The following is a 23,264-nucleotide window of genomic DNA, read 5'->3' as shown; positions in this document are numbered from 1 at the left end:
CGATCTCTGTCGATGAACGGACCGAATGTCGGCCTTTACCGGATCCACCTCGGGAGCGTGGAGTGAAGGGAGGCACCGTGCAACGCAGCACTCGACTGCGATTAATGTGCAGTAGAGCTCCGACAACTTGAGCTCGTTGAAGTGGGCGCATGTACAGTAGCGGTCTACTAAACGTCGAGCAGGTCGACCAGGGCGCCTCGGTGAGTGGATAACCCCTGGTTGAGGTTGGCCTGCCCGTACGATGATACAATACGGTACGGCGCCGCGGCTTTGATCTCGCTCCCCTTTTCTTCAAGGGAGCGGGTCCTCGCGGAGCGAAGCGCTGCACTGCAGCGGCACCTCGGCCGACAGCCAGCGGAGAGTCATCGTCAGCAGCGAGCCCAGCCCCGAGCTGGCAAGCCGCGTTACTGCGACGACTTCTCCCGACGTCCCTCTTTCGTGCAGAGACGGGCCTCCCGAACCCTCAATTAGAGCGACGAATTAGCAAGCCCTCTCGTGCCCGTCTGCCAACAATCCACCTTTGACCACACAGTCGGTCGCGTTAGCCGCGCGTTCGTCCTCAAATCCCGCCACACCGCAAAAGCCAAACAGCAAACAGTCAGGCCGCCGCCATCGCCATGCGAATGCTGGCGATGATGCACGACGCCGAGCGCCGGCGGGAGGAGCACGAGCACGGGCGCGCGGGCCTGCGCAGTCCGCTGGCCAGCGGCGCGCCGGACAAGGCGGGCGCGGAGGGCGTCCTGGACGACGAGCTGGACGACGACGAGCTGGACGAGGACGACGAGGACGACGCGGACGTGCGCGAGCTGGACCCCGTGGACGGCTTCCCGAGCCCGCCCACGCGCGCGCGCTCGCGCCGGCGCTTTGTCAAGCCCGCGCAGACCACGTACGCGCTGTCCTTCTCGCGGCGTCACGCGCTGGCGCGCCGCGGCCGCGCCAAGGCCCAGAGCGACGACGCGCACGACCGCGGCGGCCGCAACGAGTGCCGGCCGGCGCTGCCCGGTGGCGCCGCGTCCGTGTCGTCGCTCTCGAGCGTGCTGACCGAGGTCATGACCGGCAAGACCACGGCGCTCAACAACATCGTGGACACGACGCCGCCGCAGCCCGACGTGTCGTACGTGGTGCGCACGGCGGCGGACGGCACGCCGTACGTGGCCGCGTCCGACGGCTCCAAGTACTTCGAGAACTCGACCATCGGCCAGATCTTCCTCAAGCCGGCGCCCAACCAGGCGGGCGCGAGCTCGCGCGGCCGGCGCTCGGACCTCGACTTCCTGCAGTCCGGCGGCTGGCGTCATCAACAACAGCAGCAACTGCAGCAGCAGCAGCCGACGCGGCGCTCAGACTTTGTGGGCGCTGAAGTCGCTAGCTCTACGTCAGCACAGGGCGTGGACGTGGACGCCAAGAAGGGCTCCAAGCCGCTGCTCGGGTTCAAGGGCTTCCACATCGGCAAGAAGAAGGAGAAAAAGAACTCGGCCAGTGACTTGAACGCCGTGCGCGAACAGGAGCAGGAGCAGATGCAGGAACAGGAACAGCGTGTTGACAACGAGTTCCCGATGCTGGACCCGGACCAGGTGGACCGAAGCCGCGGGGACTCGAGCTGGGAGGCGCCCGCGGTGAAGATCAATGTGCGACAGGAGACGCAAGCGCAGGAGGCGTCGGCAATGAAGCTGCTGGACTCGACCGGCATGCAGGCTGCCCATCAAGCGAACGCAGGCATGCACGCCGGCTCGGCTTCCAGCAGCGACAGCGGCAGTAACTCGCTCAGCTCGTCTAGCTCAACAAATTCCGGTGCTGCAGCGACCACGACGTCGAAGCTGCCTCGACTGCAGCCGAAGAAGGACCTGCCGGCGCCACCGCTGGCGTTTGATGCGTACGATGAAGAGGACAACCCGCTGTGTCGGTCGTTCCAGAACGTGCGTGACGTGGATTTGATCAGGTCAAAGTCGGATGAATTCGAAGACGATGAAGATCACGAGCAGGCTCACGACGAAGAGCACGGAGAAGCAGCAGCAGCAGCGGCGGCTGCTGGTGTGGATGAAGACTTCCCTGATGTAGATTCGCCTGACTTCGCCGGCCGTGTACGTGTGTCATCGGGCGCAACCAGCGTGGCGGAGTTTGTGGGTGGATTCAAGGGACAGCTCTCCCGGCGGTCTGGTAGCAGTGGCCTGGTGAATCGCAAGCGCGCCGTGCGGCATGCACGCTTGACGGCGGAGGAGCAGAAGGCGGCGGATCTTGCGCGGAAAATCCGCGACGCTCGGAACAGAATCCCGCTCGAGTTCAGGGATGAGTACATGTCCCTCGCAGCGCTACACGAGCTTCAGAAGAAGAAGAAGAAGCGAGCTCTCGGTCGGCACGTCCGCTTTAACCCGGAAGTGCAGTGCCGAGAGTTTGAGGTCGAGTCGGAGGATGAGGACGACGGCTACGATAGTCCGGATGAGATTGTGGACGCTGTGCAACTGGTGAGCAAGCGCGATGTGGTTCACGCGGAGGACGTCGTTGCAGACAGCGTGGAGGCCATGGCCTACGGCTTCGACGCTCCACGTCTGTCAAGTCTCGACTCAGATGACGATGGGAACGGAAGTTTTTCTAGCAGCCCCATGACGTTCTCACAGCCTAGCAAGGACTCGAGGATGTCGTTCTCCGATCTGTGATAGAGTTGGAGTCGAGATGAGGTGGCACCCGCCTGTGAGCGGGTAGTAAGTAGCGTATCTATTTGGAGGAGAGCAAGGCGGACGATCGACAGTCCCAGTTCCGCTCGCTTCGCCGCACGTTAATTGAATCATTGGCTTTTTGTATTCCTCTCGATCTCGTGGAGCTAGCTACAATCGGACAGATACGTACGAGTTTGTACAAGCAAAGCGCTGTCAAAGTGCAGCGGGATTACTCGTTGACGTTGTGGTGAATCTGGTTCACGTCCTCGTCCTCGTTGAGGGCGTCGATGAGCTTGTCAAAGGTCTCACGCTGCTCGCCCTCCAGGTCAAGGAACTCCTTGGGGTTGTAGATGAGCTCGGAGATGGCCGGCTCCAGCCCGGCCTCCGTGAAGCCCTTGCGCACAGCAGCCAGCTCACTGGGGTCGCACGTGACTTGTGCCAAGCCCTCACGCATCTCCACATCATCCGCCCCGGCCTCCAGCTAGACGTAGTTGACAACGACAGCACAGCAGGAACATTCAGAGCCGAGATAACAACGCAACAGCCAGCAGGACAAAGAAGTTCCGGCACCGTACCGCAATCTCCATGAGCGAGTCCTCGTCGACCTTGTCCTCGCCATCAGTGGGCAATTCAATCTGCAGACCAATACACAAAGTGTTAGACCCACGCAAGCACTCCACAGCCGTGTGAAATCCTGAAGTCCGCACCTCGAGGTAGCCCTTGCGCTCGAACATCCAGGCCACCGAGCCGTTAGTGCCGAGAGCGCCGCTGTACTTGCCCAGGATGTGACGCAGAGCGGGAGCCGTTCGGCGCTTGTTGTCCGTCAGCGTCTCAATCTACAGTAGCCCCCACACCACCAGAGTCAGCAACAGTGCCCACAACCGTAAGAACTCAATCCACACCTCGACTCACCATCAGCGCGCTGCCGGCAGGACCCGAGGCCTCGTACAGCACCGCCTCCGCGTTGCTGCCTGTATCCACCCTTCCATAAGTAAGAAAAGCGTTCCAGCTCGCCATTGACAACATCAGCACTAACCGTCCTTGCCCTCCACTCCGCGCTTGATGGCCGCCTCGATCTTGTCCTTGGGCATGTTGGCGGCCTTGGCCTTGTTCACAGCCGCCACAAGTCGCTGCCAAACCCACCAAACAATTAACACCAGCAGTACCATACACAACCATCCAACCAACTAGCACGCACCACATTGTTCACGTCTCCTCCCACCGCTGCTCAAGAGGCACAAAAAGGCAACAATAATTAAAGTTTAGGGACTGCAATGAGTTCCCACCCACAGACTGATGCCATAGCTTCCTCACACTTGGAGATGACCATAATCTCCCGCGCCAACTTGGCATTGGTCGCCGTGCGTTTCTACAGCAATTGCATCCGTAATAAATAAATAAATAATAAAATAATAAGGAGAGGACCATTATTGCTAGCATCAGTCGTCGGAGGTGACGCACCGCGTCCGTGGCGTTTTTCTTGCCCTGGATGGTGGGACCGCGGCCCATCCAGCGCACGCTCTGGCTGCCGACGACTGCGGGCAGAGGCGCGTGCAGCGAGGGGCCCTGGAGGGCGGCGGCGCAGCGGCGAGCGAGCATCATGGCGGTCACGTGTGGCTCAGATGGGGCAGTGCAGTTAGCGAGCAATTTCACACGGTTCAAGAGCGGCTTGCACGCAAGAGCGGCGTCGTGATTGGCTGACTGGGCCTCACTTCAACTTGCCTTTTGGAGGTCACTTACTTGCAGGCCTTCAAGTCCATGCGGCAACATAGTTCGTGCTGGAACGAGCGCGTCCACTTGTGGCTGTTGCCGCGCGACTTGACAAAGTTGCTCAACGTCGCCTCTCGGCGGACTAAAGGGCCAAGTAGCTCACGAAACACGGGCTCAGCTGCTTCCTGCGCCTCCATCGTCTCGCCATTAAGGACGAGACTCCCAATCGTCGACACCAACGGTACAGCACCGCTGAGGCTCGATCCGAGCGCCAGAAAACGTCACGAAGCTTCGCTCGAGCTCCAACGCGTCTGATGCTTTCGCGAGCAAAAGGCGAGATTCACGAACCGAAAGCTGAAGGGGGTGGTGCGGGGCCACACAAGCCCCAGAGTATGGTCGGCCTCGCACTCGGACACTAGCAGAACTTGACGGTTGTTGAACGCGAGCAACGCGTCGACCACTCGCATAAACTCAGCCACACTCGTTGTCCTGGTCCTCGACAGAATCGTCGACGCGAAGTTCTCCGTCATGAAGATCTGAGCTGCTGGCCAGTTCAGCGTCGCTAGCTCCTTTGAGGACGCCAGTGAGAGAAGGTAGTTCTTCATGTCGAGCACATGCACAGCAGCTTGAACGTCCTGCACCGAGTGGGCTTTGAGCACCGCCACTCGGGCGGGCAGATACTGCGCGATCTCCAGCTCTCGCTCCTGCTCCACTTCCTCTTCGACCTGCAGCTCGCGCTCGCACTCGTCAGTGTGCGACACCTCGTCACTGAGTCCGAACGCACAGCCTCTGCTGCAGATTTGGGCGACAAGGCGATTGTCCATGGATGATCCGAGCGATCGTGTCGACGTTGAGCTTGTCTTGGTACAAAGTCTCCAGGGACCAATCTTCGTCCACCAGCTCCGCACCTCGGTGCATCTGCGTCTTGCGGTAGTGAATACCGTTGCTAGCCCACTCCAGCAACCCACGTACTTAAGTAGGGAAAGTCCGCCGACTTCCATCTGCGCACGTTAATCAACTCTCTCATAAGGTGGGAGCCAGAGAGCCCAGCGCTGTGCTTTGTTATCTGAACGATTCTTGTCTTCCAGCACGCAAAGCTCCATGAACCGAAGGATATATCCCTTAAACTCTTCCCTGGATCTCGCACTCAGCGTTGGTACCAGAGCATGCAGCGTCTCATCGTCGAACGCACACCGCACAAGGTCGCTCATTGTTAGTGCAGGGACGAAGTTGACAATCGCTAAAGCCTGTCACGCTTGCTGCTGGTGGCGGTAGTGAAGAAATTCCACAAAAATCGCTCCATCTCGTGTCTCTTAAATGAAACTTCAGCCAGCAGAGCTGTAAACGACATGACCAGTTCATCTAACGTACCCATTTCCAACAGGAGGAGGATCTAAGGACACCACATTTTGTGCCAAGACGCAGTGAGGAGAGTGCGTCATTAGCCCGAAGATGAGTCTCTCCTCGTCACTTCGGAAGCGACAGCGCAGAGGATTCCGTTAAGTCACTGTCGTGCACATATCTGTGTATTCCGTCTTCTCGTCGGCGCATTCCATCTCAGAGCCCATCGCCTGGGTCTGTCCGAATAGGAACGCAAGTCGATCAGCATCTTCCAGCAATGCAGTAGCTAAGATCTTCACTGCTGGTTCACGGTAGCCAAGTGTGCATATCGAAAGCAAGGTATCCCTCTCAAGCGCAGAGTACGGTCTACTTGACCGACAAGTTCGAAGCATCTGCAACGCCATCTCTGCTCCCGTCATTTGCAGGCGCTTGCACGGTACATTCGTCCCTCCACACGCACAAATTGCTGCCAGTTGCAGCCTCGCACTGATGGTCTCCGTCTCAAACTCTTTTAAGCGCCGGTGCTCGTCAAAACACGCTATGTCGATCTTACTGTCATGGTGAGTGGGGACTTCGACGTCAATCATCCCATCAGATGACTCCACCACACTTCCAACAGGGAGAACGAGACGCAGTTCTGGCCCCGAAGTGTCCGATTTATCGTGCAGCTTAAGCACCAAATACCGATTGAACCGAGGCAAGAAGTCGTCGAATTGCTGCTTCTTCGACAAGACGTACCCCTTGTGCTCCACAGACTCGAACTCCAAATTATCGTTCAGCAGAAACATCAACTGATACCGAGGCCGATCTTCCCAACACCCTCGGGAGTTTAAAGAGGGTGCAGGAACTGCTCATACTCGAACTTCTTGAGCACGTACAAGACCGATAAGAGCGGTTCATCTCTCTGGATGAAGCAGTCGTAGGCTGAAAGATTGTTTACAATCTCTTGGTATGGAGACTTCCTCTCACTGAACGGCACCTTGTAGCAGTTTAACCGACCACCAGCATCGCCATATTTCGCCACGAAGAAGACGCCCCTGTCCTTCGCAGCCTTCGGCCGAAGAAGGACGCACTTCTGCTCCGCCCAGTGCCAGTGCGAATACAACTCACGCAGTCGTGACGGGAAGCTCCTGCCAAACTTCTCTATCCAACGTTCAGAACACAATTGGAGTGAGCTGGTGATTGCCCCTGACGCGTTCGTGGTGAGCTCCTGGACGAACAAATCTCCGTCTTCGTGTAGCGCGAAGTCGTACAAGCGGTCGTAGCATTTGCGCTCCGTTCGCATCACGCCGTTCCAGTAGAAAACATCAAAATTGCAGCAGTTGAACAGGGTTTGGAACCTCTCGTGATCTCGGATAGCTGTAGGAAGCCCTCCCGGGGTGTAGCCATCCGTGAGGACACTTCCTGTGGACAAGTTGATGGCGTAGTGTGTGTTCGTCTCTGGATCCACAGCTTCGTAGCAGCTTCCAAACAGCGCACTGTCCCCAGATACATAGCCAAACTCGCTCCACCTCAAGTGTGAAGGAGACGTCTCGCTGACCAAGCGCGCCAGACCCGTAAGGACCTTGTCAACACCACGCTGCCTCACGTACGCGACCACGTCCGTTATTCGACGAGCCATCATCTCCTCAATGCTGCTCTCCACCAGACGCATCTTCTCAGTCGACGGCAAGTTCACGCCGGCGCAACACAACGAATTGCGGAACAAGACGATCAACTCGCGTCGTCCGTGAACTGGTGCACGTACCCCGCCAACTCACTCAGAAGCGGGACGCACTCAAAACTGCGCGGCGTCTGCTCCAGTTTGTCCGCGATGCCTTGGAGTGTCATGCAGAAAGTCTCCAGTCCATTCTTGGTCTTGGTCTGGAGCATGTCCGTCTTCCACGGTAATTGAGGCTCAAGCTCGTCCGTAAGATCCTCGACCTGGTAAAGGGACTGTCGCACGATGGTCTCCACTAAGGGATTCGACCACGAGAGAGTGTCGTCAAGTAGCGCGCATTGCAGCTTACGGAACTGCTGGTTCGGGGACGCGCGCAGAGATCCGAGGGCGATGAATGAGGTCTTCTCCAACTCTTCGGGCTTCTGGTACAAATTGGAGTACATCAGGTTCCCCAGGCCAAGCGTTCATCCACTGGAAATGCCGAAAGTTCTCCGGTAATTTTTCAACGAAACTATCGACGATACTTTCACGTGAAGCCTCAAAAGGGTTCACCGACACCCCCGTCGAGTCCTTCCATGCCATAGTGGTGCCGGTCACGGTTGGGTCCCAGATACACTGCTCCGCGTACTGCGACAAGCTTTCGAGTTGATCCACGCTTCTTGGTCCGTGCGCTCTCGGCAGGCTGAAAGAACTGGGGCTCACCGTGAATACCGCCGCTGATGCAGCAAATGCCTTGGACGGCGCGCGTTCGGAGTAGAACGCCGCCCATGTTGAAGAGCTCTCTCGAGACCGAGCCGACATTTGAGCTGGAGCAAGGGCTCGCTGCGCTGTCAGACACAAATTGCCGAGAATCTTGAGAGTTCGCGGCATGTTCAGCATAAAATTACCTGAAGAGCGTCGGCCTTTGACGGAGGGAGGGGTCTGACCGGGTACGACAGAACAACCAGCGTCGAGCTCAGCGCTGCCTTCGTCCGCTCAATTTCGGCCGAAATCTGACGGATCTGTTTCTTCAACTGCCTTCGAAGACGGGTCCCGTAGTTGTAAGCGTTCGGGTGTTGTATGCGCAAGCGCTCTTCTTCGTCTTCCAGCTCGCTCTGCTTTGAGCGCAAATTTTGCTGTTCACCGCGAATTTCGGCCCGAAGACGAACTGCTCCTTGCTTCTTGTGCTCGATTTTGCGCCACTTGCTCTGCATGTGGCTTTCCCAGCACTCAACGTCGCGGTCGTACAAAGCGTTCATACTAGCGCTGTTTAATCCGTACTCTCGAGCGAACTCGAACGTCGCAGCTTGATCAGTCAAATGGAACAGTGGAGGTCCAGGAGTCTTACGATTCCACTCGCGGATGTACTGGGCAACATTTTGAAGAGCAGAAATGGCAGCTCGCTCGCTGAGAACCGCCACCTTCAGGTCCTTCCAGCTGAGCGCGATGTTGTACTCTCGACACAGAGGCTCTCCAGCCTCGCACATTCGGTGAACGAGGCAAAATGCAATCCAAACCACCAGCATCTCGCGACTGCGCTGCTCCACAGTCAAAATGGGCGACTTTCGGGGGATTTTGTGCCATATCCTAGCAGCTTTTTGATATTCCGTGACTAGCAAATCTTGTTCACCACCGCCACCCCCGGTGAATCGGATCAATGGAAAGTTCAGCCGACAAGAAGTTGAGAACATAAAGGCTTCGACAGTCCGCAAGATGAGGTTGAGCTTCTGTGAAGTGTTTGCAGCAGCTTCGATAGCTTTTACCCATTGAAGCAGCTCCGCCACGGAGCATTTGCCGACATCGATATACTGACATCCCGCCAGGTTTTCCAATGCCCGAAGACGACGACGGCTCCCACAACTTTCGTCTCCTTTTGAGTCCTCGTAGATCTGCGGTGAAGCAATCTCCGCATCGCATTTCAGTTGATTTAGCTGCTGTAAAGTGTCAGAGTCCGGCAGGCGGTAGCGTATCGCCGTTTGATGGTTCAATTTGTCCACCACACGTCCCCCCTCTGCCTGTGAAGAAAAAAGTCTCGAGTAGTTTCATTAGCACTTTCGTGTTTGGACCTGACGAAGCGGCCATTTCCAAGACCACTTTGAAGCAAGATTGCAGCGACGAATTCACGCGTTATTTGGCAGATATAACTGCGCCAAAAGCCGTTCAAAAAGCTACGAATCCTAGTAAATGGTGGGGTTTTCACAAGAAAAAATATCCCAACCTCAGCAAGCTGGCCAGGAAGTGGCTTGGAATTGTTGCGACAAGTGCGCCGTCGGAGAGGGCGTTTTCGACTAGTGGTAGTATTCTTACCGTCAAGAGAGGCTCACTGGCACCAGACTTTGTGCGGGACATCGTTTTTATTGCGGAGAATACTCGCCGAAACGAAGAACGTGGGGTCACCGCAGTATCGCTTCAGTAAAAACGCACTCCACGTAATGTTTTTCCTTTCGATATTAAATGTCTCGAAGTACACCGCTTTCATAGGTCTTTGTCGCAAACCCGCTGCAAGATTTGAACTTCATGAGTTGCAAAGGTGTCAACTGGAACAACTCGGTCGTACGCCAGAGGATCCTTACGCCCACACAGGTATCCCTCTACATCAACCCCTCCAGAGTCGCCACGAACGCGGCGAACAGTTTGGCCAAAGCTCTCGACACGTTCCCTCGTCCAGAGAGACATCGGGCGTCCTGTGCTTGACTCGAAACACCGCGTTGAGCAACTTCTCGTCCGCCATTTCGTTCTTTCCCAAGCCGAAGCAGACCGAAAACTGCCCCCTCGGTCGAAACCTGTCATCCTGGTCTACTTGCTTCAAGACCCAGCTGGATCATCAGATAATGAAGCGCCCGGCGCAAGACACGGATGCACCGATACGCCGAGCTGGTGGGCGAGGGTTGGACTTTGTACCAAGATAAGCTCCGCGTCGACGCGGTCGCTCGGATCATCCAGAGTTGATGTTTGAAGGGGGCCTGGACGATCGACTTGTCGCCCAAATCTGCAGCAGAAGCTGGGGTGGGCGCCAACTTATAAGGAAATGCGTCTGGAGGTCGCCGCTTAGCTAGATCGTGCCTTCCCGCTGCTATCAAGGATGCGCTGCCACCATTTCAACGGGGTGATTTGGAGGTAATTCCAGAACGAGAAGATCGACTTAGACTACTGGATCAGACGTCTTCCTCGCCGAGTACATGTAGCTACATCAATGCTTGTATATTTCACGTGCACTCAGTGCACACTGTCACAATCGAGAAATCTTCGATGGGGTCAAAGTTATTGTTCAAGAAGCCAAACGTAGCGTATGGAACTCTGTCGACTCATTAAAAAAAACACAGCCATCCGAGGAATGACCTTTTCGTATGCAAATGCGGAAGCGGGAGGATTTCGTGTGGCCCAATGCTATGCTGTCAATCATTCGGATCGAACGGAAGACTGGTTTCTCCTCCTAAACGACGGAGGATGGCAAGAGTAGGAGAGGAGGGTGGGACACTATAGTTTCTTTATAAACGTAAATGGAGGACCTCTTGCCCCCCCGTTTGAGATGCCTTGATTTCTTATTCAACACGACGGACGGGTAAGTTTTCCCAACGCTAGGCAGGATGGGGTCACTTGCTCTCCGCCGCGGCCACGCTCGCAAACCCGCCACAGCAGGTCTCTACTGTTAATCTCTCGGGCCGACGCCCCTCGAACTGACTCTGCTAACATCACTTCCTAAAATGCAAACACCATCATCCGCGGCCGAAGTAGCACCGCGGCGTCTAAACTGTGGTGAACTGATCAAGGCGAAGGTGTTTCTGCTGCCGCATGGCAAGTACGTCGTCCGCGATTGCTACCCGGTCTACTACGAGTCGATGATGGACAGACTCAACGGCGACGGGCGTGTCATTACCATCACCGGATCGCGAGGTGAGCGACCTTAATTTTGAGCTTCGTTATGTGTGGCTGGATGATAGTAATGTGTGATATGATCCGGTTTGTCATGTGCAGGAACCGGCAAGACGATGTTTTACGGCACAGCGGTGTTCACTGATGATTCCGAGCTGGTACGGGTCGCTGTCTTTGAAGGAGGGCGATTAATTGACAGCACCGGAGAAGGCGGAAAACGACTGATGAAGAAAGCTCGAGAGCGTGCCATCGCGCGCAAGAGGGAGTGCCTGTATATAGTCGACGGGCTGCCCAAGTCCCATCCACCGTCCCCATGCTTCACGCGCATGAACGAGAAGTGGATGGGCAATCTCGTGGGCACAGACCTAACGCCCGTGTACTGCATGCCATTGTGGAGCTTGAACGAGTTGAAAGCGACGGCCGCTCGAATTTCTCCGACCTTGAAGGTCAAATCGGGCGCTGCTCTAGTGGACGACGTCATCGAAGATCGATTCGCCACTTTCGGTGGCGTGGCGCGTGAGTGCCTTGCGGCGAGCGAAGAGTTTGTGGAGTCAAGAAAGAAGCGGCTTGAACGTGCCGTGGGGAAACTGAATTGTGAGGAACTACTTCAAGTGGTTGTTGGGGGCGAGTTAGATGGTCCTGTTGATGATCAAATCGGCCATTTCGTACCTGATGCAAGCGATCCGTCGACTATGAAAGTTGTTGTTGCGTCAGCCCACGTTTGTTCGTTGGCGTTGAAGAGGTCACTGGTGATCAAAATGCTCGAGCGAGAGCGAGTTTTGGGCATTCTGCGTGGTATCCCTGAAGCAGGAACACGCCCAGGTCGTGCATTAGAACTGCGCTTAGCTGGGGGGTTACTGCAAGCACAGAAGCTGGGAAATGAATGATCAACGAGAAGGATAGAGTCGTGGGAGGAGCTCAATGGATTAAAAAAATGGATTATTATTTGTATATCAAGCATGGATGTGCTTTCGTTGCCGGACTTGGAGGTGTACGGCGACGTCTGGGTAGGCAGCTCGGGCGGGAGGGAACACTTGCATCCGCATTGGTGCGCCCTCACTTCGGCTTTGCTCTTCCGAACGTCGGTTTTCTGTGGCTGGTGGGCTTGGTCCGTTGGCTTAGAAGCTGCCGGTGACACGGGTCACCTTGCTTGGCGGTGCGTGGATGCCGCCGGATTGTGTAGGCTTTCGTTTCCGCGACGGTCTTGACATCGTTGCACATCAAGCAAGTATCCATCAACGAATCCTATACATAAACTCCAGGGGTACAAACCCATTACGAACGATTTTTCCTTAAAAATGAAAGAAAAATACAAAGTAAAACTACCTGTTAGGCTGACCGTACCAAATATTCCCCCCCCCCCACTCACTCACTTGCACTCGTCCAGGTCCATGCGGCAGCACAACTCGTGCAGGAACGAGCGCGTCCACTTGTGGCTGTTGCCACGCGACTTGACAAAGTTGCTCAGAGCTGCCTCTCGCTGCGCCAAAGGCCGGAGAAACTCTCGGAACGCGGGCTCCACAACATCTTGCTGATGCTTCGCCAGCGACGTCTCACCATTGTAGACCTGGCACGCAATGATCGGCAGCAGCGGTAGCTCTAGACCCAAACAGGAGCCAAGAGCCAGGTGAGCAGCTCGAATCTTGGTGTGCTCCCCAACACGATCGACACGAATGGGAGATTCACGAAGCTGAAGCTGCAGGCCCTCGAGTCGCCACGTTTCGCCCACAGCAGCTCCAAGATGTGGTCTGCCTCGCACTCGGACACCAGGAGGGCCTGTCCATTCTTGAAGATCAATACGACATCAATCACACGTAGAAATTCGTTCATCCGATCCAGCCCCTTCCTCGCCGTGACAGTCGCGAAGAAGTTCTCGGTTCCGAAGACCTGCGCGTTGGTCCAGGCTAGGTTAGACAGCTCTGGGGTAAATCCATTGACGAATGTAACTCGTCATGCTCTGTACTTGCACGACGCCGTTGAGGTCTTCGACTGATTGGGCGCGCAGAATCTTCCGGTACGGCCACGCCTTCTCCCTCGCTGCAGTGCATATCATCACTTGGACTTCTCGCTCCTGTTGCACTTCCTCCTCCACTTGGAGCTCTCGCTCACACTCGTCCGTGTGTGAAGTGACGCAAACTTCGTCGTCCAGACCGTACACAATACCCTCTGCGGCAGATTTTAGCCACCAATTCATCGATCGAGTCTTTAAAGTCAGAGTGAGCCTTGAGCTTGATCACTTGAGCAATCTTGTCAGCATGCAGATCCCCTTGGTACAGCTCTTCTAGCGACCAGTTTTCGTCGACCAGTTCCTTGCCTGCGTCTAACTGCGTCTTCCGGAAGTGAATCCCATTACCAGCCCACTCGAGCAGGCCGCGAATGGCCTCTGTTTTGGTGTTGTCCATAATCCAATTGAGCACGTCAACGGCAGATACACGCGAGAGCGCACGCTGACCGCAGGTCTGCAGAATACTCTGCGCCACTTCGTCAAAGCTCACGACCCAGAGGGTTTGGTTGCAGCCGAGCTGCCGCATCCGACCGGCTCCTTGCATGAACTTGTCCTTGGTGAGCTTTGGTCCAAGCGTCAGCACTGCGGCGGCATCAGGTAGCAGCTTCATGTCCGATCCGCGCGAGCGCGCTTCGTCAAAGATCACAAATGTTTCCCTCTCGAGCATGGACGCTTTCTTCAAGGGGACTTGAATTTGGCGGGCCTTGTATGCAATCATCCAGCAGTTGTGCTCTTCACGACTGTCATAGTACGTCACGCCTGCGAAACGGAAGTCAGCTAGGCGGAGGAGAAACTCGGCCGCGTCATTGTTCATCACTCCAGCAAGCAGTGCCCCCGTATCAATGAGAGCCTGCGCGCCCTTGTCTGTTGCGAATCGGAGAACACTCTGCCATGGGAGGGTTGCGCGCTGAGGACTGGGGCGCACCTCGTAACTGTGTGTCACCTGCAGAATCTTGTCAATCATCTTACCATTCGTCCCTAGTAGAGACGTCTCATTCGGCTCTCGCTGTGCCACTGATAGTGGAAGCAGGCGATGGTTATCGTTCGTCCCTGAAAATCCAATGTTGTTGTCTCCTGCCGCGAGGTTCCAGGCCGTTCGTGAGAGTCGTTGGGGATACTGCTGGGTGTCTTTGGGAACACGCACGTATTCAGGTAGAAGTTGATGGCCCCCATGCAGAACTTGTAAACTCTGCACAATGTCTCGAATTGTCGAGCATCGGCAAGACTGACATGGTGCACATCACACAGAGCCTTTTGCTCCTCGACGTTCAATCTGGACTTGACGCTGCAGTACCAACGGCCATACTGTTATTCCTGCTCAGAGATGTCCAAGCGAAGCAGCATCCGGAAGGCGTTTCGAACCTCGTACCCCCGTGGTAATATCCTAGCAAAGTGAGTACGATGCAGACGTCAGGATGGCTGAATTCCGATCTCTCGGATGGGACATCTGCCGCACGAAACGGAATTGCAATCTTCTTTGGTCGAGTGCCTGGACTTGGCAGCCCGAAGTTGGCCCGATAGCGCTTCTCCAAACAATGCTCAAACACCCCGAACGCTACCAGGCCCCGCAATGCTAGTAGCTGAGTTGTATAGGGCGAGAGCTTCCCCATGGAATCGCCGAGTGCGTCCTCCAGGCTTGACGTCGAATCCGTGATGGCCAGAACTAGCGAGTCACGGGCACCAGCACTGCCAAACGTCTTAAGCCACATCAACTCGAACGGTGCGTTGTCAATCAGGTCCAGCACCAACGCCTTCTTCAACTCGTCTCGCAGTGGCTCGGTGCTTTCGACGACGGTGTTGAGCCGAGTACCCTCGAAGGCACCGAAGCGCGACATATAGTCGGGTGACGAGCACGAAACATGGGGCGCTTGCAGTACTTTATTGACGCGGGAACTCGGAGACTTGTCGACCAGGACTCGCAGTAAAGCTTCTGCTCCCATCCAGCGCTCGACGCCACTACAGAGCGGGATTGGCGTGCCCACCGCATACACCAAGTGATACTTGTGATGGAGTAGTGCGTCGCATTCGTCCAATACGTCGACAAATTGGTCGCTTTCGAGAATTGCGTCCAGCGTCTTCACTATGGGATTCGTGGTGCCTATCTCTAGACGCTTCAGCTCTAGTGACATCCGATGCTCAGGAGCAACAATCTGGATGCCACCAGAGAGTTTCAGCTCGTCCAAAACATCACGGATAAATTCCAGTCTGCGCGCATTGAGATCAATCTGCCTATGAAAAGGCTGTTCAAAGACACTCAAGTGAGCGCTTGATGCGGCCAAGTAGCGGTGCATGAACTGCCGTGCTTCGCTAAGTAACGGGCTCAGGAAATGCGCGCGGATGACTCGAGGACAGCGGCTTCGAGTGAAGTACAGGAACAGCATTGGCAGAATCACTCTAGTCTTTCCTCGACCCATATTCAGCTGGCATACTGTTCCGGGGTGATCAATGAGGTGGCGGGCGATTACAAACTGCTCGTGTCGAATCTGAAGTCGCCCTTCTACCTCAAACACCAATCAGTACGGGAACTCACTCGATTCCCACTGACGAACGTTCACGAGTTCTTCAATCAACTGAGCATCCGACAACTCGCCACCACGTTTCGCTTTCCAGATGACCCTCTCCACTTTGTCTTCCAGAACGCAAATCTCCATATATCGCAGCACCCTTTCTTGAACTGCTGTCTTGCCTCCTCGCTTAACTTCGGCGCCATTGTGTGCAGGGTTTCGTCGTCGAAAGCGCACCGCACAATATCACTCACAGTCAGCACCGGCACGAAGTTGGCGAGGGCAAGAAGTTGCTCGCGCATACTGCTTGTTGCTGTTGCAAACACATGCCACAAGTGTGCTTCCACTTCAGTTCGACGAGACGACACGTCTCTCAGCAGCGTCGTGAAGGAGTCAAGTAGCATTGCTGGTGAAGTCTTCAGCTCGACCTGGGGCTGCGAGTGGTAACTTTTCCAGCTTACTTGTAGTTCGTCCAGCATAGCTCTTTAGCGGTACTGCTGTCCAGAGGGAGCCGCGGGATCTCCTTTGCCGTGGTAGCCTCAATCTGAAGGCAAAGCTGAAGTTCAGTCTCGATAGCCTTCACATAGTCGTCAGCAATTGGAACTGGGCCGCACGTTACAACATCCTTGGCTGACAGAGATACTGAGGCGTGGTTCACGTGCCCAAGATGGAGTTTTCTTCGGCACTTCGGAATTGTGACCGCAAGGGGTTCCGCTGCGCTCGCTTAGCACACATGTCCCGATACTCTGTCTGTTCATCCGTGCCTCCCATTGCTGTGTCGAGCACCTCCGTCTGCCCAAAAACAAAGTCTAGTCGGTCAGCCTCTCGCAACAGCGTCACTGCTAATATCCTGACGGCCGGCTCGCGGTAACTTAACTTGTATATCGTCAGCAAAGTTTCTCGCTCAAATCTAGAAAATGGTCGACTTGATCGGCATGCTCGCAGTAATTCCACTGCTGCTTCGGCGCCGGTCATTTGCAAACGCTTACTCGGCACATTTGTTCCAGCACGTGTGCAAACAGCAGCCAGCTGCAGTCTTGCGCTGATCGTCTCAGTCTCGAACGTTTTCAGTCGGCGGTGAATATCGTAGCACGCAACATCCACATGGGTATCCGCTTGAGTAGAAGTACTGATAACCACCATACCTTTTTCTTCAACGGGACCAACCGGAAGAAGTATGCGGTATACCGCCCTCGACGTGTCGGATATGTCTTTCAGCTCCAGTACCAAGTACTGACTAAAGCGGGGCAAGAAATCATCGAGCTGCTGGCGCGTTGACAAAACGTATCCTTTGTGCTCCTCCGACTCGAACTGTGCGTTATCGTTGGCGCTGAATGTCAACTTGAAACGCGGTAGCTCAATCTTCATAACCCCTTGAGAAGACTTGAGCGGGTGAAGAAATGCTTCACTCTCGAAAGTAGTGGGTCATGGAACATTACGCCGGCAGTTTTTTTCCTTACCGTAATTTACCACCGAGAACATTCCTGAAACCTTCTTTCGGGACAGCAGCGATTTCAACGACGACCCCTCTCGACCACTTGAGAGCGAGAGCCACGTCTTTTCGATATGAGGGTAGTTTTAGAACCTCTAAACCGGTCAGATCTAATAGACGTTGATTTGACGACGCCCACTTTATAGCGAGAGCCACGTCTTTTGGACCTTAGGGCGTTTCGGGACCGCTCGTTCAAACCACATTGATAAACCAATAGAACATTACGCCGGCAGATTTTACTAGTAGTTCGGACCAGCGCGACGTGGCGTCTCATCATTGGTTGAAAATCTATGTCACACACCTTCATGTTCGCTTAAGTACGCCAGAAATTCTACATCCTTCTTCCTCATTCCAGAATCTGCCGGCTCGAGGAAAGATGGTGAAGCTCTTCTGTGCGATCGTTGGTGCGGCGGGCAGTGCGTTTCCTGTGGACATTGACGCGGATCAGTCGGTGGGAGACCTAAAGAAGGCGATCAAGGCGGAGAAGACGAACAAGTTGAAGGACATCGATGCAGGTGACCTGCAGCTCTTCCTGGCGAAGACGGCGGACGGCGCGTGGCTCTCATCGAAGGACCCTGATGTGATTTCTATGCGAAGTGGAGGCATTCCTGAACAAGTGAAGACACTGCTGAACGTGGAAATGGACCCAGCAGATGAGATTGGCGACGTGTTTGAAGGTGCTCCAACGAAGAAGACGATTCACGTGCTGGTGGTGGTTCCGGAGCAAGAACACGCACAAACTGGATTGTGGCTTGTCACTGGATCCGTTGACAACGCGCTGAACACGAAAGGGATTCGCTGCAAACTGTACTGGATGGCGACGTTACGCATTGGATACTACGATCCTACGCGCTGCATCGGCAACAAGAATGTCGCGTTTTGGTATGAAGACAAGAAATTGTGTTTTCATGTTTTATTCGAGACAAGTACGTGCTTCTATATGCTGTCGCTGCATCGTAATACTGCTTCATTGAGGGCTAACTCTGTTTCTTTTATAGAAAATGCTGCTTTGCTGTTCGAAACTGACTTAAGGACTGGGCCACAAACGCTGGGCTCTCCGTTAACTAACCAGGTTGTTGAGACGCGTGTTGCACCAGCTAACGCTGTGTCTACTGATCTCCAGCGCGTCTTCTACTGCGACTATGTTCCAGACGATTCGGAATCTCCTCAAAACACAGTTTCATCGATATCGTTGACTACAAGCGTTTCGAATCTGGACCCATCGACTGACGAGTTTCGTTTTCAGCGGATTGAGGACGCGAAGTTCTTCCTACCGTACGGCAAGGCAGAAAGCTGCCGTTTGGTGTCGAGAAAGCAAAGCAGAGACCACAAACGGGAATTCGCCAAGTACGATCGCGACTCAAACAACAGGCTTGCGCTTTCTCGCGAAATGCATGGTTGGTTCGACGGTATGAGCATTGAGGTTCCCATCGTCAACATGCTACCCGGATCTGTTGAAGAGAATCAATCCATTGGCAACAGACGCAAGGTACTGTGTGAGCGCGTAGTTCTGGTGTGTGTAAGTTTACTGACATTTGCGTGTAGGTCGAGGTCTTCGTGAAGGTTCTGGATGCTCAGTGCACAGATCGCGTTTTCAGTCGTTTGAAAGGAGGATCAACCAGGACGGACGATCCGCTCATGATGAAGACGTTTGTTCACGTGGAGGATCCAGAAACATTTTGTTTGTGCATGAGGTGGAAGCACGACGATAATGCGGAGCGTTGGAGAAGCTTTTGGGATATGACTCCTGCGGTCGATTGAATGGAATAATGTGGCTCCCGAGTTAAATACTTCGAAGTAGTATTTGATTTCTTGACATACTTTGATCCTGATAAATATAAAGTTAGTAATATACAAAGATGGCGTACTCTCCTGAGCAATACCAAGCTAGCAAGGAACGAATCAAAGCAGCGCAGAAGCGCTACTACCAGCGCACACGCGAAGCCCGTTTATCTTATCAAAAAGACAACGATGACAAGAATAGAGACCAGATTCGAGCTCGCACGTCTTTTCGATATGAGGGTAGTTTTAGAACCTCTAAACCGGTCAGATCTAATAGACGTTGATTTGACGACGCCCACTTTATAGCGAGAGCCACGTCTTTTGGACCTTAGGGCGTTTCGGGACCGCTCGTTCAAACCACATTGATAAACCAATAGAACATTACGCCGGCAGATTTTACTAGTAGTTCGGACCAGCGCGACGTGGCGTCTCATCATTGGTTGAAAATCTATGTCACACACCTTCATGTTCGCTTAAGTACGCCAGAAATTCTACATCCTTCTTCCTCATTCCAGAATCTGCCGGCTCGAGGAAAGATGGTGAAGCTCTTCTGTGCGATCGTTGGTGCGGCGGGCAGTGCGTTCGAGGTGGATATCGACGCGGGTGCATCGGTTTCCGCGTTGAAGAAGGCGATCAAGGCGGAGAAGACGAACGACTTCAAGGACATCGACGCAGACAAGCTGCAGCTCTTCCTGGCGAAGACGGAGGGCGGCGCGTGGCTCTCATCGAAGGACCCTGATGTGATTTCTATGCGAAGTGGAGGCATTCCTGAACAAGTGAAGACACTGCTGAACATGGAAATGGACCCAGCAGATGAGATTGGCGACGTGTTTGAAGGTGCTCCAACGAAGAAGACGATTCACGTGCTGGTGGTGGTTCCGGAGCAAGAACACGCACAAACTGGATTGTGGCTTGTCACTGGATCCGTTGACAACGCGCTGAACACGAAAGGGATTCGCTGCAAACTGTACTGGATGGCGACGTTACGCATTGGATACTACGATCCTACGCGCTGCATCGGCAACAAGAATGTCGCGTTCTGGTATGAAGACAAGAAATTGTGTTTTCATGTTTTATTCGAGACAAGTACGTGCTTCTATATGCTGTCGCTGCATCGTAATACTGCTTCATTGAGGGCTAACTCTGTTTCTTTTATAGAAGATGCTGCTTTGCTGTTCGAAACTGACTTAAGGACTGGGCCACAAACGCTGGGCTCTCCGTTAACTAACCAGGTTGTTGAGACGCGTGTTGCACCAGCTAACGCTGTGTCTACTGATCTCCAGCGCGTCTTCTACTGCGACTACGTTCCAGACGATTCGGAATCTCCTCAAAACACAGTTTCATCGATATCGTTGACTACAAGCGTTTCGAATCTGGACCCATCGACTGACGAGTTTCGTTTTCAGCGGATTGAGGACGCGAAGTTCTTCCTACCGTACGGCAAGGCAGAAAGCTGCCATTTGGTGTCGAGAAAGCAAAGCAGAGACCACAAACGGGAATTCGCCAAGTACGATCGCGACTCAAACAACAGGCTTGCGCTTTCTCGCGAAATGCATGGTTGGTTCGACGGTATGAGCATTGAGGTTCCCATCGTCAACATGCTACCCGGATCTGTTGAAGAGAATCAATCCATTGGCAACAGACGCAAGGTACTGTGTGAGCGCGTAGTTCTGGTGTGTGTAAGTTTACTGACATTTGCGTGTAGGTCGAGGTCTTCGTGAAGGTTCTGGATGCTCAGTGCACAGATCGCGTTTTCAGTCGTTTGAAAGGAGGATCAACCACGACGGACGATCCGCTCATGATGAAGACGTTTGTTCACGTGGAGGATCCAGAAACATTTTGTTTGTGCATGAGGTGGAAGCACGACGATAATGCGGAGCGTTGGAGAAGCTTTTGGGATATGACTCCTGCGGTCGATTGAATGGAATAATGTGGCTCCCGAGTTAAATACTTCGAAGTAGTATTTGATTTCTTGACATACTTTGATCCTGATAAATATAAAGTTAGTAATATACAAAGATGGCGTACTCTCCTGAGCAATACCAAGCTAGCAAGGAACGAATCAAAGCAGCGCAGAAGCGCTACTACCAGCGCACACGCGAAGCCCGTTTATCTTATCAAAAAGACAACGATGACAAGAATAGAGACCAGATTCGAGCTCGCACGTCTTTTCGATATGAGGGTAGTTTTAGAACCTCTAAACCGGTCAGATCTAATAGACGTTGATTTGACGACGCCCACTTTATAGCGAGAGCCACGTCTTTTGGACCTTCGCTCGTTCAAACTATATTGATAAAACCAATAGAACATTACGCCGGCAGATTTTACTAGTAGTTCGGACCAGCGCGACGTGGCGTCTCATCATTGGTTGAAAATCTATGTCACACACCTTCATGTTCGCTTAAGTACGCCAGAAATTCTACATCCTTCTTCCTCATTCCAGAATCTGCCGGCTCGAGGAAAGATGGTGAAGCTCTTCTGTGCGATCGTTGGTGCGGCGGGCAGTGCGTTTCCTGTGGACATTGACGCGGGTCAGTCGGTGGGAGACTTGAAGGACGCGACCAAGGCGAAGAACCCGGCGACTATCACGTGCGACGCCAAGGACCTGCAGCTCTTCCTGGCGAAGACGGAGGGCGGCGCGTGGCTGCCAGACGACGACCAAGCTGCGCTGGATCTGGAGGACGGAAAGGTTCATGAGGACATTCAAGCGTTGATCGATGGCGAGAAGATGAAGGCTACGTGGACAATTGAGGACGTGTTGACAGCTAACAATATGACCAAACGGAAAGGGCGCGCTCCAAAGTCGAGACAAATCCACGTGCTGGTGGTGGTTCCGGAGCAAGAACACGCACAAACTGGATTGTGGCTTGTCACTGGATCCGTTGAAAACGCGTTGATCACGAAAGGAATTCGCTGCAAACTGTACTGGATGGCGACGTTACGCATTGGATACTACGATCCTACGCGCTGCATCGGCAACAAGAATGTCGCGTTTTGGTATGAAGACAAGAAATTGTGTTTTCATGTTTTATTCGAGACAAGTACGTGCTTCTATATGCTGTCGCTGCATCGTAATACTGCTTCATTGAGGGCTAACTCTGTTTCTTTTATAGAAAATGCTGCTTTGCTGTTCGAAACTGACTTAAGGACTGGGCCACAAACGCTGGGCTCTCCGTTAACTAACCAGGTTGTTGAGACGCGTGTTGCACCAGCTAACGCTGTGTCTACTGATCTCCAGCGCGTCTTCTACTGCGACTACGTTCCAGACGATTCGGAATCTCCTCAAAACACAGTTTCATCGATATCGTTGACTACAAGCGTTTCGAATCTGGACCCATCGACTGACGAGTTTCGTTTTCAGCGGATTGAGGACGAGAAGTTCTTCCTACCGTACGGCAAGGCAGAAAGCTGCCATTTGGTGTCGAGAAAGCAAAGCAGAGACCACAAACGGGAATTCGCCAAGTACGATCGCGACTCAAACAACAGGCTTGCGCTTTCTCGCGAAATGCATGGTTGGTTCGACGGTATGAGCATTGAGGTTCCCATCGTCAACATGCTACCCGGATCTGTTGAAGAGAATCAATCCATTGGCAACAGACGCAAGGTACTGTGTGAGCGCGTAGTTCTGGTGTGTGTAAGTTTACTGACATTTGCGTGTAGGTCGAGGTCTTCGTGAAGGTTCTGGATGCTCAGTGCACAGATCGCGTTTTCAGTCGTTTGAAAGGAGGATCAACCACGACGGACGATCCGCTCATGATGAAGACGTTTGTTCACGTGGAGGATCCAGAAACATTTTGTTTGTGCATGAGGTGGAAGCACGACGATAATGCGGAGCGTTGGAGAAGCTTTTGGGATATGACTCCTGCGGTCGATTGAATGGAATAATGTGGCTCCCGAGTTAAATACTTCGAAGTAGTATTTGATTTCTTGACATACTTTGATCCTGATAAATATAAAGTTAGTAATATACAAAGATGGCGTACTCTCCTGAGCAATACCAAGCTAGCAAGGAACGAATCAAAGCAGCGCAGAAGCGCTACTACCAGCGCACACGCGAAGCCCGTTTATCTTATCAAAAAGACAACGATGACAAGAATAGAGACCAGATTCGAGCTCGCAAGCGTAAACCCAAAACCGAACTTATTGATGGTGAAGTCGAACTTAATAATGAAACCGAACTTAATTAATTAATTAATCTTTTTCCTCGGATAAAAAGTCGCCTATGATATAAAGTCAATCCTGATACAAGACCCAATATTATAAAGTC

At 53.6% G+C, this 23,264-nt stretch overlaps 7 protein-coding genes across 7 annotated transcripts in view; 4 read left to right on the top strand and 3 right to left on the bottom strand.

The window, feature by feature from the left end:
• Positions 1-606: 606 nt before the first annotated feature.
• Positions 607-2,651, top strand: PHYSODRAFT_563907 (hypothetical protein; the record flags this gene model as incomplete). The annotated part of the gene is made up of 1 exon (XM_009535617.1): positions 607-2,651. Exon 1 carries the CDS (start codon positions 618-620, stop codon positions 2,649-2,651), a length of 2,034 nt encoding a protein of 677 aa, XP_009533912.1. The 5' UTR covers positions 607-617.
• A 229-nt stretch (positions 2,652-2,880) lies between these two features.
• PHYSODRAFT_518692 (hypothetical protein) lies at positions 2,881-4,160 on the bottom strand (the record flags this gene model as incomplete). The annotated part of the gene is made up of 8 exons (XM_009535616.1): positions 2,881-3,132; positions 3,227-3,286; positions 3,359-3,487; positions 3,564-3,618; positions 3,684-3,781; positions 3,850-3,875; positions 3,966-4,020; positions 4,113-4,160. The coding sequence occupies 8 exons, from the start codon at positions 4,158-4,160 to the stop codon at positions 2,881-2,883; spliced, it is 723 nt and encodes a 240-aa protein (XP_009533911.1).
• A 2,371-nt stretch (positions 4,161-6,531) lies between these two features.
• On the bottom strand, positions 6,532-8,828 carry PHYSODRAFT_253167 (hypothetical protein; the record flags this gene model as incomplete). Its single annotated transcript, XM_009535615.1, has 4 exons — positions 6,532-7,436; positions 7,463-7,784; positions 8,065-8,214; positions 8,250-8,828. 4 exons carry the CDS (start codon positions 8,826-8,828, stop codon positions 6,532-6,534), a joined length of 1,956 nt encoding a protein of 651 aa, XP_009533910.1.
• Positions 8,829-9,514: 686 nt separating this feature from the next.
• Positions 9,515-9,709, top strand: PHYSODRAFT_419461 (hypothetical protein; the record flags this gene model as incomplete). Its single annotated transcript, XM_009535614.1, has 1 exon — positions 9,515-9,709. A coding segment is annotated over one exon (195 nt), but the record flags the coding sequence as incomplete, so codon positions are not given.
• Positions 9,710-11,045: 1,336 nt separating this feature from the next.
• PHYSODRAFT_337909 (hypothetical protein) lies at positions 11,046-12,101 on the top strand (the record flags this gene model as incomplete). The annotated part of the gene is made up of 2 exons (XM_009535613.1): positions 11,046-11,235; positions 11,317-12,101. The coding sequence occupies 2 exons, from the start codon at positions 11,046-11,048 to the stop codon at positions 12,099-12,101; spliced, it is 975 nt and encodes a 324-aa protein (XP_009533908.1).
• Positions 12,102-12,583: 482 nt separating this feature from the next.
• On the bottom strand, positions 12,584-17,091 carry PHYSODRAFT_337908 (hypothetical protein; the record flags this gene model as incomplete). The annotated part of the gene is made up of 11 exons (XM_009535612.1): positions 12,584-12,865; positions 12,901-13,101; positions 13,178-13,324; positions 13,401-14,233; positions 14,338-14,504; positions 14,582-15,448; positions 15,740-15,864; positions 15,978-16,095; positions 16,185-16,326; positions 16,410-16,599; positions 16,678-17,091. The coding sequence occupies 11 exons, from the start codon at positions 17,089-17,091 to the stop codon at positions 12,584-12,586; spliced, it is 3,486 nt and encodes a 1,161-aa protein (XP_009533907.1).
• A 496-nt stretch (positions 17,092-17,587) lies between these two features.
• Positions 17,588-23,264, top strand: part of PHYSODRAFT_287175 (hypothetical protein) — a 10,411-nt gene continuing 4,734 nt past the window's right edge. Inside the window, exon 1 of the mRNA XM_009535611.1 lies at positions 17,588-18,141. Within this exon, the coding sequence (XP_009533906.1) occupies positions 17,592-18,141 (550 nt within the window). The 5' untranslated portion in view covers positions 17,588-17,591. The remainder of the gene's footprint in view (positions 18,142-23,264) is intronic.

The sequence above is a fragment of the Phytophthora sojae genome (assembly GCF_000149755.1).
Source record: "Phytophthora sojae unplaced genomic scaffold PHYSOscaffold_8, whole genome shotgun sequence".
Taxonomy (NCBI): Eukaryota; Oomycota; class Peronosporomycetes; order Peronosporales; family Peronosporaceae; genus Phytophthora; species Phytophthora sojae.
This window is presented reverse-complemented; position numbering and strand designations above follow the sequence as displayed.